General features: G+C 41.6%; 1 protein-coding gene across 1 annotated transcript; it reads left to right on the top strand.

Moving 5' to 3' along the window:
- Positions 1-608: 608 nt before the first annotated feature.
- Positions 609-8,856, top strand: LOC135620432 (type I inositol polyphosphate 5-phosphatase 4-like). Its single transcript, XM_065123357.1, has 11 exons — positions 609-692; positions 5,750-5,834; positions 6,111-6,179; positions 6,352-6,439; positions 6,522-6,626; positions 6,730-7,227; positions 7,400-7,535; positions 7,782-7,975; positions 8,065-8,173; positions 8,329-8,477; positions 8,580-8,856. The coding sequence occupies exons 1-11, from the start codon at positions 609-611 to the stop codon at positions 8,800-8,802; spliced, it is 1,740 nt and encodes a 579-aa protein (XP_064979429.1). The 3' UTR covers positions 8,803-8,856.
- Positions 8,857-15,580: the final 6,724 nt, after the last annotated feature.

Below are 15,580 nucleotides of genomic sequence, written 5' to 3'. Positions count from 1 at the left end.
TAAAATATTCCACATGGATAAGAAAAAGACTGTTGAAAATGGAACGCACTGCTAAAAATACCTCTCATACCCTCACGAAAGTACGCTCAATGCAAAAGGAAAGAGCCGCCGACTTTTTTAAGTTACGAGTCCTGCCCAATATGCTCATGTGAACTTTTGTCAGCGGCTGATAAGTTAATTTCATCGATGAAGACTCCTCCCAGTTACAGCAAACAAAAGTAACAGCCTATCTAGATCAGCAAAGATGGAAATGAAGCAACAAGCTTATACACCCCCTTCTCCTTCATTCCGCTTTCCAAGAACATTACCAGCCCTTAAAGCCTAAACCCTGAGACTACGATCGCCCTTTAGAACCAGAACCGGTTGTATCGACAGAACCCTAGTAATCCAATCATATCATACACTAATCCAATCCACAGTGTAGGAAATCGAAATCCGAGAACATTTGTTGAATTTATTCTGGCAAACCCTAGAACAACGACAGAATCCGAAAAGCATAAGAGCAAACGGGAAAAACTAGTCTGCCGGCTGATCTAAAACGAGATTACGATGAGGGCTGGTGCGCAATCCTTGAAGCCCTTGATAACAAACGCTCAGGGGATCAGCAGATGGCGGGAACGGAGAATTCTGGGGCGCGAGGATGGACCGAAGGATGCATCACGGTGACGGAGTCGGATCGGGACCGCGCGAGAGTATATATAGGGCTCCAATGGCAGAACATTTTCATTTTAATCCCTGTCGATTTCATATTTCACGCCATAACAATAAAATTTGAAGAATAAATTACGTTATTTTAAACTGTACGAGGACTGATATGTAAATATTTCATACATAATGCCATTTAGTATTGGGCCGACATATCGGCCATCAGGCCCAATTATATTATATGGGCACTAAGGTTGGGCCTCTTGTTGCAGTAGAGAAGATTCGATCAATCTGGGACCTGATCTTGGAAATGAACCGATGGAAGCTGGGAAAGAGGCATCCATCCCGATTCATCAAGGTAACATCGACACAGTTCATGCTTTTCGTCTCTCTCAGTGTAACCTCTCACAGAATTAGCCGTATCCCTCCTCCTTTCATTCACCATGGATTGGGGGGAACTCACATTGCTCCATATGCAACCGAAGGACTAAACTTTGCAGGATATGTTGGTTCTCATGTCGATCAATGTGCGATACGTGAGAAGAATCGGGAATCTGGAACAGTCGAAGGACACGCAATTCACGATTCCTTGTAGGTTTGTGATGAAGTTTCATGCATTTGAATGCGTAAATTTCCACAGCCAAGTATGGATTTTTGCCAACGATGCATAAGCTTGATTCGTAAGACCCAAAAGAAAGGAGGAGGAGATAAGTATGAGGGTGTTCGAGAGGGGAGATCGATTCCTGCTCATCGCATACGTTGCAATGCTTTATAAAAGCTTCACTTTTTCCTTTTCATGGATCATCGAGTGTTAGCAACAAAACCTGAGGCGATTTGCAGATCCCTTCCACTTACCACCAAATTCGGCAGCAAAAAGGAATTTGTGGGCATGCTCGATGTCTCCTTCAGCTGAAACAAGCAATGGTGGTGGCTATAAACGTGTTCTTGAATTATCCAATTCCTTTTGTTTTGTCTCCTTGCTATTATCATCTTTTTGTTTAAAGCCATTCCTCTATATCCAAAGATCATATGATCCAAAGAAGTAGTGCTACGATGGATTTACAGCAAAGTTCTCCTTCAGCTGGGATTCCTGGGATGTCATCAGTTCGACAGAGCCAGCAGCGTCTCAAGTCAAAAGTTGTGCATCTGAAATATTTCTGATTCAAGGATTCAGGTTTGCGAAACCTCATGATCTGTTTGCCTCGTGGCCATTGATAATGTCAGCCGAGTTATGGCCACCATGGATCGCCACTCAGAAAGCAGACCATGGTCGAGCAGTGATCTCAATCATCTGACAGAAAGAAGCCAACAACTCGTATTGGCACGGAGGACACCTACTTCACATAATCCAAAACGTCCGACCCAACACTTCGACGCATGGCAGCGATGAAGCTAAACAAAACCCGAAGCGAAGGAGGAGAAGCTTGCAGTGCAGAACCCTCGTGCTGCTGCAACCCACAAGAAGTTCTCAAGCAAGAGCAGAGGCATAAAAGCCAACCCTCATGGTCGCAGTTGTGCTCGACAGCGACTGTCAAATCCAGTGACCAAAGGACGATCATGGAAGTTGGACCCCCCGTCCTTTCCACTTGGGTGGTCCACGAGAGGAGTGAGGAGGAAATGGTGTATCTTGGAACAAAGAGAAAGGAGATCACTGTTGCGATCTACCCAGACCATACTTGTAGACCAACAGATGGTTCCAAATGTACTTTGGACAGAGATACATGCACTTTTCAAAGCGGAGAGACTCGAGGACGACGACGTCGAGAAAAAGGCCAGGACTGGGAGTAGAAACCCTTCAAGGAGCGAAAGCTGAGCAAGAACTCATGAGGCCTCAGAGATAAGAAAGCAAAAGAGAAGAGTAGATTCTTTGCCCAAAGTACGGCCTCCCCAACATCTCCTTTGACTGTATGATTTGTTGTCCTTCCATGACTTCGCCGATTCGCTTCATCATATTGTATCATCACCACGTTGAGTAGCCTTTTCATGGATACAATATATTAGATAGAATCTAATAGCATGAAAGAAAGTAAAATACCTGAGCTATGAGAAAAATCAAAGTCGTAAATGATATGGGCCAGTCAAATACCATTTCTCATCGGCTCGGCTTAGTGCTTGATTGATGGAGCATGTCATTGTGCCATGAGACTTCCACATTGCAGTCAGTCAGGTTCTTTCAGCTAGTTACAGATGTGTTAATGGAGATTGTGGAATCCCAGCCAAGATTGCAATTGCATGATCGAATAGAAAAGAGCAGCAATGGCTTCTTGAAACGGTGATCGGAAGTCCAACGTGCAGTCGAATCAAGCTTCGGAGGGTGTTCTCTTTAAATGCCATCAGGAGGTCAACGCGAGACTCGCACCGGGTGACGATCGGTGGAAACGTGGGTTGCCTCATCCGATCCACAAGCGCACTCGTTAGTAGGGGAGCCAACCACACTTCGTCCTCGTGTCATCCTTCATTCACCCACTGCATCTTTTCCTCTGGCCTCCGCTTCCTCCAAACCAAAGCATTACCGACCATTTGTTCTGCCCCTCGTGAAATGAATGAACGAATGAACACACGAAGAAGAAAAAGGAAATGCCAAGTCATCGAACATGAAATCGATCTGATGTGAATGGCAGACAGATGGCTATGTTTTTTCGAGTCCAGTTGGCAAACTGATAGAGGAGGGACGACCGCCACGTCACCGTACACCCGTTTTTTACGGCTTTTGGTTGGATTGTCTTTGAGGATCTGAATTGTCCACATAAGAATACAAGGAGAAGCTTCGCTTCGATACAGTTAGTGCTAGGGATTCCCATTCTACTAAAGGAAGGACATGGACATGGGTGATTAGATAGGCTTCCATGAATGAAAGTGTTTCTATGCTCCCATCGTAGAGTCAGTCTACTGCTGTGCTCCATCACTAAATCGGTCTCTTTCTGTGAACTCGAGACTGCCAAAGGAGTTTGAATGGTTGGGAGTCGCAAGCCAATAAAGAGTTCATCCACTCTTCTACAGAAGGCATTCTACAGATATAATAAAATGTGATTACATATTTTCTGAGAAGAAGACTCCATTCGCTGTGTGTTGTTGTACTATCAGAATTACCTGAGTGAGTCATATGCTCGGACACCGCCTTGACCAAGGTTTGAATTCAGCAGAAACTAGGAAATCTAGTAAAGTCCTTGCTGGTCTTCTTCTTCTTCTTCTTCTTATTCTTCTTTGGTGGAACAAGGAAAGTTGGTCGTGCACTTTCTCAGACACATGGCATGGTCAGTCCGAAAGGAATCATTTCCATTTGATTGCCTCACCTGGCTTTCTTCCGACGCTTCTTCCGCAACGAGAATGATGATCAGCATTTTATCCCTTTGGTCACCAGTAAATCCAGCCTTTTGGATGTGTTTCTTCCACCATCAAGAACGAACAAACCTCGTGAGCCATGTCAAGAGGCAGCTTCCATGAGAACAGAATGCTGCATCCAACCAAGTAGCTGGTAGAGTTAAAGAGGTGAGAGTTCCAAAGAGAGGCACAGATCCAAGCAATTATTCTTGACCCAAGGCAAGTACGTCACATAACACAAAGACAACAAAGGCCTGCGAGGAATGGACTCCAAACACACCACTAGGCTGAGAGCCAAGATCCAAACCTCAAGACTCCCCCGTTGCCCAAGATCTTGCAGACCAATCTCCTTCTCATCCAATCCCCACTATGGTTGCAAACCACTCAAAAGCCATGCCCAAGCATTTCCAACAAGTCCTATGCTCTTGCAAGCCCCTAGAAAAGCCCCAACTCTTCCTTCCCCATGCCAAAATGGAAACAAGAACGCAAAGATGAGCCCCGATCGTTCCCCGTGCCGCAGACCATTTAGCAACCAACACCTTGAAGACCCACAAGGAAGTGTCAATCGAAAGAAAAGAAATCAAAGAAAAAAAAAAATGAAAAGCATGTCTCTTCCCCACACCAGTGTTCATGCAACCACACAAAATCACAAACAAAATAAACACAAGAACATTTTGAAAGTTGAAGAACGCAAGATCTCAATCTCCCCACTCCCCCCCATGTATCTTTTTATCAGCTGTTTCCTTTTCTTTTTCTTCTTCCCTTCACTTGCCTCGTGGGAAGAAGCAAAGGGAGAAGAGGTACAGCAAACTGACCGCGGGCAGTTGGTGTGGGGGAGGAAGATTCTAAATGGTGCCTGGGGCCTGGCAGCAGTTCTAGCAGCTATTTTTTATGTTGTTATCTTATTTGTTTCTATTTTGGATTTTATTGCTTTATAACAAAATTTTGCTTGCATTCCCTGTTATGGTATGGTCTTGGATTTTGGAGTAGAAAGCCATGAGAGAGAGAGAGAGAGAGAGAGAGAGAGAGAGAGAGAGGAGATGGGCGGCCTCTGTGTACACTTTATTCTCTTGCAATTGGATACTTTAATCAACTCCTAGGAGCAAGGATTTGAAGAAGAGAGTGCTCCCTCCCTCTCTTTGCCTTCATCCATTCTCGTTCTCCTACTTTCTCTTAGCTGTTTCTGCACTCTTCTTCCTCTCCAAAATCCAATCTTCTCAAATCCCTGTTTCTTCGCTTGCTTCTTTCTTTCTTTCTTTCTTTCTTTGAGTCACCACACCAAAACCCATCTGGGGGAAGAGGAAAAGATCACATTTTTATTTTCTTTTCCTAAACCAAATCTGGCAGTGATCTTGTCTCCTTCTTTCGGGCTTGCTAGATGCTGGAATTAACTCCTAAGTAGATCGGGAGGGAAGTAAGGAATCTGTTTCTTTGTTTTCCATCAAGATTTCTGCTTTGCTAACTGCTTCTCTGGAAGCATCCAATAGAATGGCTTCTTTTTCTTGATTCTGTTCTTCTTTGGGAGGCAACAATATCACTCCAACCAAAAGATTACGCTTACCGCATTTCATTCCTTTTTGATGCCTGAAGAGCTGTAGCCAAGCATTTGTTCAGCTGCATGAGGCCATTCTGAAACAATGAAAGATGGGACTTCAAAGAAAAGCAGGGTTTGTTTCGAAGGGTTTTGAATCAATGTGTTACCTTCTTAGCCACCGAGCTCCATGGATTACTGATTCTTACTCTTTTTCTTCTTCTTTTCCTCCTTTCGTGGGCTTGAGAGCAGCTTTCATGGTCCAAGTCCTTTGTCAGAAGATGGTTCAACATCAAGAGCAAAGCTCAGGACTTGCGTTCGGATGATTTTGGTAGAGGTAGATGTCTGCCTCAGGTCACTCTTTCACTTCTGCTATTGTGTTCTTTGGTTCTGTTCTATTTCTGCTCATTTCATGTTACAAGGACATGAAAAATGTCTCGTTGGGTTCTCTGCTTATTGTCTGATCACTGTCAATTGCTCTCTCCGCATACAGCAAAAGAAAAAGATGGTGTCCAAATTTCCAAGATCATGGGCCTGATTGATGCACACTAATGCATGCAAAACACAGCCTTGCTTTCTTCTTCTTTTTCTTTGATGTGTGTGTTCTTTTCAGGAGGTGGTGAGGAATGGCGGGGCAGCATCACCGGGACGGAAGCACACTCTGTCAAGAAAAGCAAAATAGGTTAAACAGTACCCTCCACAACCCCCCACCCTCTCAGTCTAGCAGCTTTGTACCACACGAAAACAGTTGCTTTCTTCTCTTCTGTTCCCTTTCACAGCTTGCTCTGAATCGTCCTTCTCGCTTCACATTCTTCCTCCTTGTGTCACTCAAATTTTTTGCTTCATGTCCTCAGAGAGGTTGTCCAGGAAGAACCGAGATCAAGCTCGACGAGGAAAGATCGATCTTGATGCAGCTGAAGTCACAGAAACTCTCCACTACAGGTACCTTAGAACTAGTAACAGAGCAAACGATCTTCGAGTATGAAATGCAACTGTAAACTGCTTACCTCTATTCCCGGGCTAGGATCTTTGCAGCAACATGGAATGTAGGTGGGAAATCCCCACCGAGTAATCTGAACCTTGATGATTGGCTCCACACCTCACCTGCCGCAGACATATATGTCCTGGGGTACGTGCCTCAACCTTGTGCATCTTCCTCGTACTTGAGTAGCTCAAAGGTGGGGATGATCAAAGCACCCTGTGAAGTGAAGTTGTTTCTTTGGGCATCTCAGGTTTCAGGAAATTGTACCTCTCAGTGCGGGAAACGTTCTCGGAACAGAGGATAATGCACCTGCGAAGAAATGGATAGCTCTCATCAGGAAGGCACTGAACAATCTTCCGGGCAATAGCAGCAGCGGCAGCTACCGAACACCTTCCCCTCTTCCCAACCCAGTTGTGGAGCTGGATGATGACTTCGAGGGCGCATCGATGAGGCAAAGGAACTTGTTCCACCGTCGTTCCTTCCAGTCCTTGAGTCGAAGCTTGAGAATCGATGGAGATATTCTGGCTCCACAGCCAAGGCTGGATCGTCGGCACAGTGTCTGTGATCGGGTCATTTTCGCAAACAGGCCGAGTGACTACGACCCCAACTATCGATGGGGCGGGTCATCTGATGACGAGAATATTAGTGGGGATTACTCACCTGGCACAACCGCATACTGCTCGCCGGTGTCGTATGGCTTCGGAGCTTCCTCCTCGATAGAGGACAGGGAGAGAGCAGGGCATTCGAGGTAACACCTCGGAGGCCAAGAAAGTTCCATCTGCTATCTGAGAATTCAGAGTTAATTTCATCAAAATAAATATAAGAACTCATATATTAGAACACAAGGAATTGTCTTCTTCATTATAGACATCCGATTCTGATGATCGATCTCAAAAGTTGTACCTGTGTGGCTATTCCAGGTATTGCTTAGTGGCGAGCAAGCAGATGGTGGGAATATTTCTCACCATTTGGGTGAGAGGAGACACGAGAGATAGCATAAGGAACTTGAAGGTCTCTTGCGTTGGTAGAGGATTGATGGGTTATCTTGGGAACAAGGTAAGAGACGATGAGGTTTTGTTGGATTTTGTTGTATATTTCTCAAATGTTGATTTAGCTATTCCACAATTTCATAGTGTTATACATATATATAGTGAGCAGAAATGAAAGCAATTCCTGGTCCTCATATGCAAATAAAATACCTGTCTTTGTGTTGGTCATGCATCATGCCAGCTGCAAGTGATCCTTTCATGAAACGCATGAACAGCACATTACTTGGAGGATTCTTAAACCTGTTTCTTCCAGGGTTCGATTTCGATTAGCATGTCTTTGCACCAAACAAGCTTCTGCTTCATCTGCAGCCATTTGAGTTCTGGGCAGAAGGATGGTGATGAGCTGCGGAGGAACTCTGATGTCATGGAGATCCTGAGGAAGACCAGGTTCCCTCCGGTTCAGGGGTTTTGTGATGAGAGATCACCTGAAACCATCCCTGAGCATGAGTAAGCCTGTCTCCTATCCAGTCAGTAAAAGAAATACTTGATTATGTTGCAAAAATGACATATATTTCTTCTGCTCTTGTTCTGATCAGTCGAATCATTTGGCTCGGAGATCTAAATTACCGAATTGCTCTTTCATATCGCTCCGCGAAGGCTCTTGTCGAGATGCGTAACTGGAAAGCACTGTTGGAAAAAGATCAGGTAGCCAGGCAATAATCTCAACAGCATACATGACTTCATGTTTCTATTCGAGCTTCGTCTTTCAGTCTACTCTATCTACATAAAAGGCATTTCAAAGAATATTTCATGTGATCAAGAATCACTTATCTGTATATCTTTTTCTCCAATTGATGCAGCTTCGGATAGAGCAAAGATCAGGCCGAGTCTTCCAGGGTTGGAATGAAGGAAAAATATACTTCCCTCCCACATACAAGTACTCCAACAACTCAGACCGCTACACTGGAGATGACATGAACCTTAAAGAGAAACGTCGAACACCTGCATGGTTACAAATAAGATCTGCCAATTCTCCAAATAATAGCTTGGAATGTATTAACCTTATTATTAACCTGACATGTGAAGCTGATTGCAGTGTCTGAATTCGCAGGTGCGATCGTATCTTATGGTATGGAAGAGGCCTCAACCAGCTCTCTTACGTTCGTGGAGAGTCGAGGTTCTCTGATCATAGACCGGTTTCTAGCATTTTTACAGCAGAAGTCGAGTCGATTAATCATAGCCGAATACAGAACATGAATTGCTCTAGCGCTCAAGTAGACATTGAAGAGCTTTTGCCATTTTCAAGTGGTTATACGGAACTCAGCTTCTTTTAAAGATTGAAACTGTTCATGGATGCTTCACACAAGGTTTTAAACCAATCTCTTCAATCAGAAAAGGTACCTGTAGTTCCACTTCCAAAAATGTCTCCAGTTACTTGAAAATAACTGAAGCGTTTTGTCTGTTCTCATAGCTCATATTTCTTGATACATAGGAAGACATTTGGAGGGAGAAGGCTGACAGCAAACACGATCACTGAATTAAAAGTCAGTCTGCTATGATCTTCTGGTAAGATTTCTGCAGAAAAATTGGACTGGAAATAAGTCGAAGAGATTAGCACAAGATACATGGTGCTTATTTAAACAAACTCTAGTAATTTTTATTTATACTAAATTCAACACGATTTCAAATTATTCATGGATGTAGTTTTCATTTGTTTAAGAAAACAGGCAATTGTCATCATATCTCTATCTAGTAACCAATTGATTCTTGCTTCCATGCTTGTGACATATTTGAACTCCCAACTGATTTGATCCAATGTTTTGACATCACAGAATAATGGCATAAGACATCCCATGAAGATTAATCTCAGGCAAACAGTTACTCCTTTTCAATTTACGTTTTTTTAATATAGAATCTATATATCTAACTACTTTCTTGTCACCTTGGATACCAACAGGCTAGGCTTGTTCAACCCTATTAATTCATGAGAGATCACAAAAATTTGAACAGTCCTTTTTCAAAGGATTAATCAGTGGAAGGGAAGTTACATTCTTCCTCTGTTGATCCATAAGAAGAAATGTCAAGTCTAAATGACAAGAGAGTTGCTGATAATTGCTCATCAGTACTGACATGAAAACAGTGGACCATCAAATGCACAGGTTTTTCCCTCTTTTTAGAGCTTCTTTTTTTTTTTTTTTTTACTTTTGTTGGGTGGATATACAGGGGAAATTTTGCAGTTAGAGGTGGGAAAAGGAGGGTTCAAAACATAATAAAGTTTGCAATGCTTATTCCTATTTTGTAAGTTGGAAATCTGCATGCTCACTCACTGCACTGGAGATGAGGAAGTGTAGGTAGGATATGACATGTTGCAAGAGATTTGGTCAATGATCTTCACCTGGAAAAGGTTATTCTTTTGATATCCTCTGCAGATTGCTTGGGTACTGTTCCCTCTTTTGTGTTGCAAGAACTATAAAAATCTGTAGGAGTACAGGTACGGTTGGAACACCTGGGGACTTCTTTTAGCAATCTAAGAAAACAGATGAAGATTCTTGAGAGTGTACAACCAAATAGAAAGGACAGGCTATTGACCCTCCCAGTTTCTAGCTGATGGTGTAAAGTGTCAGCTTGATCAGTAGAATGCTTAATGGTTGGACTACTACTTACTTGCTATGGACGACAATGGAAGAAAGTTATGCCAATTTAATAGCATAAAGCTGACTGCTAATCAAAATAGAAGGTGGAAGCACATTAAAAGAAAACATAGTAGAACAGAAAGAATAACAAGTCAGACTATATATATATATATATATATATATATAGAGAGAGAGAGAGAGAGAGAGAGAGAGAGAGAAAAGCAGCATGGCTTTCCAAACCGTCACTTAATCTCTGGCACAATATGACATTACTTGGGATCTGAAATGCAGAAAATTGTAGTACCTTTCTTGTTCCAGCAAATAAGCAATATTTCAAGTAATTCCAGTACATGCAAGCTCAAGAAAATCAGAACTCGAAATGTCAAGAACAATCAAAATATGCAAGCTGGTAGTTGGTTAATTGTTCACCCTAGTAATATATGTATTAATCAAACATTGATGCAACAAGTGTTACTAATTCTCCAAAGCATGAGTCTGTTTTAAGATTATCTTGATCGAGTGTGAGATGCTCAGCCTATCATCCTTGAAGCAATATGCTCGCACCATTTCATTCAAACTATCATGATTTGGTTTCACATATTAATCCGTATATGTGTCAATGGGAAGCTAGTAAAAGAAAGCATTCCTATATACACGTAACATCAATAGCTTCAGTACTGCTTCCCTAGAAGCAATAGGGGTTTATCACATCAAGTAGTAGTTCAAAGGACTGATAGGGCTATCAAAACAAGTTACTGTATGAATGTGAGGATCATTGACTTGGTCAGCTGGATTCTGTGAGCACAGTGCCATGGACTTGTGTGTTGCCCTCCCATCATACAGGTTTGGAAGAATAAAAAAGTGTGTATAGAAAGCATGATATGACAATCATGAGAAGATTGATTGAAAAGACTGAGGATGCAAAAAAAAACCCTTTACAGCAAGTAGAACCATGAAGAAAAGAAGGACAATACCTAATAATTAATTTGGATCATGCTCAGGAACCAGGATTAACTGAGATGCTTGACTATAAATCATGTGAAATGGTGACAGATTGGCCTCGAGCAAAACATCTGAATGGTCATGCAGCAGAGTTTTGACCCTATAGAATTTTTCTTTTAATGCGCAAGTCACTGGTACCATCATAGTTGTGACCAGGTTGATGGTCCTCAGCACTCCATTTATTCCAAATCTAGGAGTTTGAGATTCCTAGATTTGTCTCTGAATGGTGTATAAGCCAGTCCCAATAGCAGATAACTATCACATCAATTTCTAATCTTCCTTCTTTTGAGGTTTTCCTCCGCAGATGTCCTACTATCCATACTGCAATATTAACAATCAAATTCAGATTAAATAACAATAATAATGAGTTATGTTTTAGACAATTCCATTTGTTTAATCTGCTTAAATCGAGTTTGGGTACTATTGAATAGGTTTGGAATGAGTTCAGATAGTAAGATTCAAACTCAAATTCAGATTTAAATTCAAAATAAATCAACAAAAAAAAAGGTTCTACTCGTTATCATTCCTAAAATCATTGCCCAAACGATAAACAGAATTCACTTTCAAGTATCATCAGAATCTTAAACTTTCAACAGTTGCCAATTAAAAGGTGAAAAGAAAACAATTGTTAAATTTTGGTACATCTTTTACTTCAAAAGTTGGTTGAAGATACTGGATAACTTTTGTAAGCGCTATTCACTTCAGCAACAAGTGACAATGACAATAGGAAGGATCGCCAACAATTTCACACCATTTGTTATTAAACTCATATTAACTATCCAAAAATTCAAACCTATCAAAATCCAACTCGAGTCTCATTTTTCTACCCATACACATGAAAAACCCCATAACTTGATTCCAAAGCCATCTTTCCACTCGCTTTCAAACCCGACAAACACTACCAGTATATTCAAACATGTTTCAAACCTAATTTGCGTATATATATATATACTTTTTATAGGCATCCAAATCCAACTTAACTGGATCGAATAAATACAAAGAATCCCCACTAGAACCTCGACATGCGCACAAGTAACTCAGTCAACCCATGCATCTCGCACCAAACGTTGAATGGATGTCTAATGCATCCAATTCACATACCTGTGCATCAAGTAGACGACATAACCTGCTAGTTCAGTAAAGTCGGTTCTGGGTAAACAAGGGTGATTGACTTGTGCAGTTGCAGAGAAAAGCATGTCTCCTACGTGTAGCCGTAAGATAACAAGTGCTTCTCCTGCTGCATGAAAGGAAGCAAGCGTTGGATGTGACACAATGCACACCCAGAGTCGCTAAGAGAATTCTTCTAAAAAATAATAAGAAAACAAAAAAACAACAATAATATCTCTTCAGATTAATATCTATCTTCTAATACTATACTGGAAGGGTACATATGTATATAGCCAGAATCCTGTCTGCAGCCAGCCAGGGGATGCAAACGATAAATACACAAGAGGGGAAACGGAAAACGAGTAAGCATAGCGCCTTCTTTTCCTATGCATGGTGTATAAATCTCATTTTTCCTCCGAAGAAAGTCAATGTAAGAAAGCCATTTTTTTCGATGTATTTTGTGGCCAACGACCATGAGACACGACAAAGTGATCGGGCCCGAGGAATCTGGATATTGCGTGTGGAGAAAGGTATCAGGGACACTTCCCCTGAAGACGGGGACAGGGACGAACACAGGAATAGAGAGCAGTGCACCGGCAAGAACTTAATGGCCGAGTTAAAGGGTGGAGGCCACGCACCCAGCGATAACGTCACATGCTGCTGCGATTGCCCAGGTCCACAAGTCACTTGGAGGGAGGAATCCAACAAGTAGAGGAGCAGTACCAGGTCACTCGGAGAAGATGGATGATGCAGAACCAGATTTGGCTCAGTTGGGATTGGCTGCTGGCGAGAAGGGTTTTTGGTGCAAGCAAGCAGGAGGACCATATCACATCAAAAGCAGAAACAGCATCAGAGGCGGAGCGTCCCTGAAAACCATGCATGTTGGATGACAATATTCACGTTCACGTGTGAGAGGCTGTGGTGGAACAAGCTCAGGGTGCACCTTTCATGAGGGTCAATTCCCAGATCCCAAAGAAGGCAAGTCACACTGGCACTGCTTGTTGACCCCAGGGGATGCAAGTGTGGACCAAGACGGTGGCTGGGACTTGTTGCCTCAGGTGAAATCCAAGGGATTCAAGTTGGATCCCAAAGAAGGCAGGACTTTGTTGGGTCCAAGATATTACTCCAAACAAAAGAAAAAGGAAAAGAGACAGTGATTATTCACTATTTTCTTTTTCTTTTTCTTTGCAAAAAAAAATCTTTAAAGAAGCAATTGTTACATGAAAATAACTTTAAAGAAACGAAATGGCACCAGGATTGGAAGGGCGAAGTCACCTCGCATTTGGGATTCGGTCCCTCCGGTTGGTGCAATGTCCAAGTGAAGAAAAAGGGGGATAAATCCGGTGCACAAGGGTCAATGTCTCTGTCCAAGTGATAACCTTGTAAAAAAAAAAAACGAAGACCATATCTTAGAGATTTGAAAGCTGATATTGTAACACAAGAAACTTCAAGAAACATGGTTCGAGTAAATACCAAAGTTGACCATCTTTTTGTTGACTTTTGCAAAAGTTGTTCCTCGGTATTTCCAACAAGGCAAAGTACCACAGCAGTTATCATCCAGTGGACATTGCAGGGAGGCCTTACCACGACTAATAATCATCATTGCTGGTGCAACAAGTAGGATTAAGTGTTCTAGGCATTTGCATCACATTATAAAGAAAAGACAGTAAGGATAGAGTAATTTAGTAGTAATTGGGCTTGAGGATAATGCACATAACACCAAAATGATCGAACCAATGTATCTTCTAGCATCTAACTTGATTCACTCAGCTCTCACAACCCTAGTATTTTCCCTTTTTAGAGATGTGCATCTGCTTATTTTTTGGTGAATGAGGTCAGTCCACTGCAATCACTTTCTTATTCATTCATGTCTTTTTTTCTTCCTGATTCTCATTTAGTGTCTAAACTAGCAACAATAATACCAATATATGAGACCACCACTTAAGCCTCAACTTCCAACTAATCAACAAAAAACATGTTCTTCATGTTGCCAGGCATCATGATTCCTGAAGATATGGTCATACAAGTACTGAAAGCATTCGAGGTTACAGGAGAATCAGTAATAAAACCAAAATTTCTGTTTGGTTCGTACATCATAAAACCATAAACCCATCTGGAAAAGTAAAACACACCTTAAGATAAAGGTCTTCAATTTTGTAATATTAGGCTTGCATATGAAAGGCCTGTACATGGTACAGAACAGTATACAAAAGATTGTGATGGATACCTTGGGCAGGGTTGACACTTGATAATTTTGTCTAATAAGGTCTTAATTGTGGTTAGAACTTTGGATGAGCTGAGTGAGACAAGAGTGATCAATGTGCAGAAACTTGACATTGCATCTCGCTGACATGCTAAAAGGTGAGCACACACTTAAAATGACCAATATGTGCACAAAGTACCTACAACAAAAAAAGTGATGGCACCGACTTCTCTAGTTATACATCCAATAATGATCGGCTAAAGTAGTTTAAAAACAAGAGAAACAATTGATTCCTGGATGTTAGTTTTGCTTCTAATAAAAGCTTAGTGCATCCATGGCAAGTATACAAGAAATGCAAGTGGTATTTAGGTTAAACATGACTTGGGAGGAGAAAAAGATTCTATATTGTCTGCACTGGAAAAATTGTATTCTGAACAGGGTTTCACCTGATAAATACCTGAAATTTAGAAACTCCAATACTCCTCTTTGCCTGGCTTTTGCAGATGTAAGATTGAAGTCCCTGTCAAAATAATAAACAACCCCACCTAAATCACAGCATGTAATGTCTTTCGATTGGCCAAAGAGGTTTGCTAAAGAAAAACCTGATAAACTTGGCAGAAAATAAGGAAGCAAACAGGTTAAACATCTGAACTTGTCAACTAATGCCACGATAACTGATGTGCCTAAACACTATGAGAACCATTGTATGAAGCAGCATGACAAACGGGGTCTAGTAACAAATGTGCAGAAATTTATGTGTCCAGAAACAAACCTTTGTTAATTTGGACCAGAAAATGATAAGGGGAGTTTCAGTGCTTTGCTGGATGAGGCCATAGCTATGAATATTAAAGAAACTGCACAAGAACAGAATCAGTATACTAAACAGACACTGATCGAGTGGAAACCATTCACGGTGAATTAGTATGCTTAACAAACACCGATCTGAAATTTTTGTCTAGATGAATATGAAATAACCAAATGCCTGTAATTTTTGTCTAATGATCTTTCAGCCAACATCATCATATTGCTAAGCATCTATCTTTCTGAAATAACAATTCTCATATTTCATGAACATAGAATTGCATCGCTCGACCACGAATGTACAGGAAGAACATAAGGTCCGTGCCCCATTTTACTGACACGAACAGACCACGAGTGTTCCATCAC

The sequence above is a fragment of the Musa acuminata genome, chromosome BXJ2-8 (genome assembly GCF_036884655.1).
Source record: "Musa acuminata AAA Group cultivar baxijiao chromosome BXJ2-8, Cavendish_Baxijiao_AAA, whole genome shotgun sequence".
Lineage (NCBI taxonomy): Eukaryota > Viridiplantae > Streptophyta > Magnoliopsida > Zingiberales > Musaceae > Musa > Musa acuminata.
This window is presented reverse-complemented; position numbering and strand designations above follow the sequence as displayed.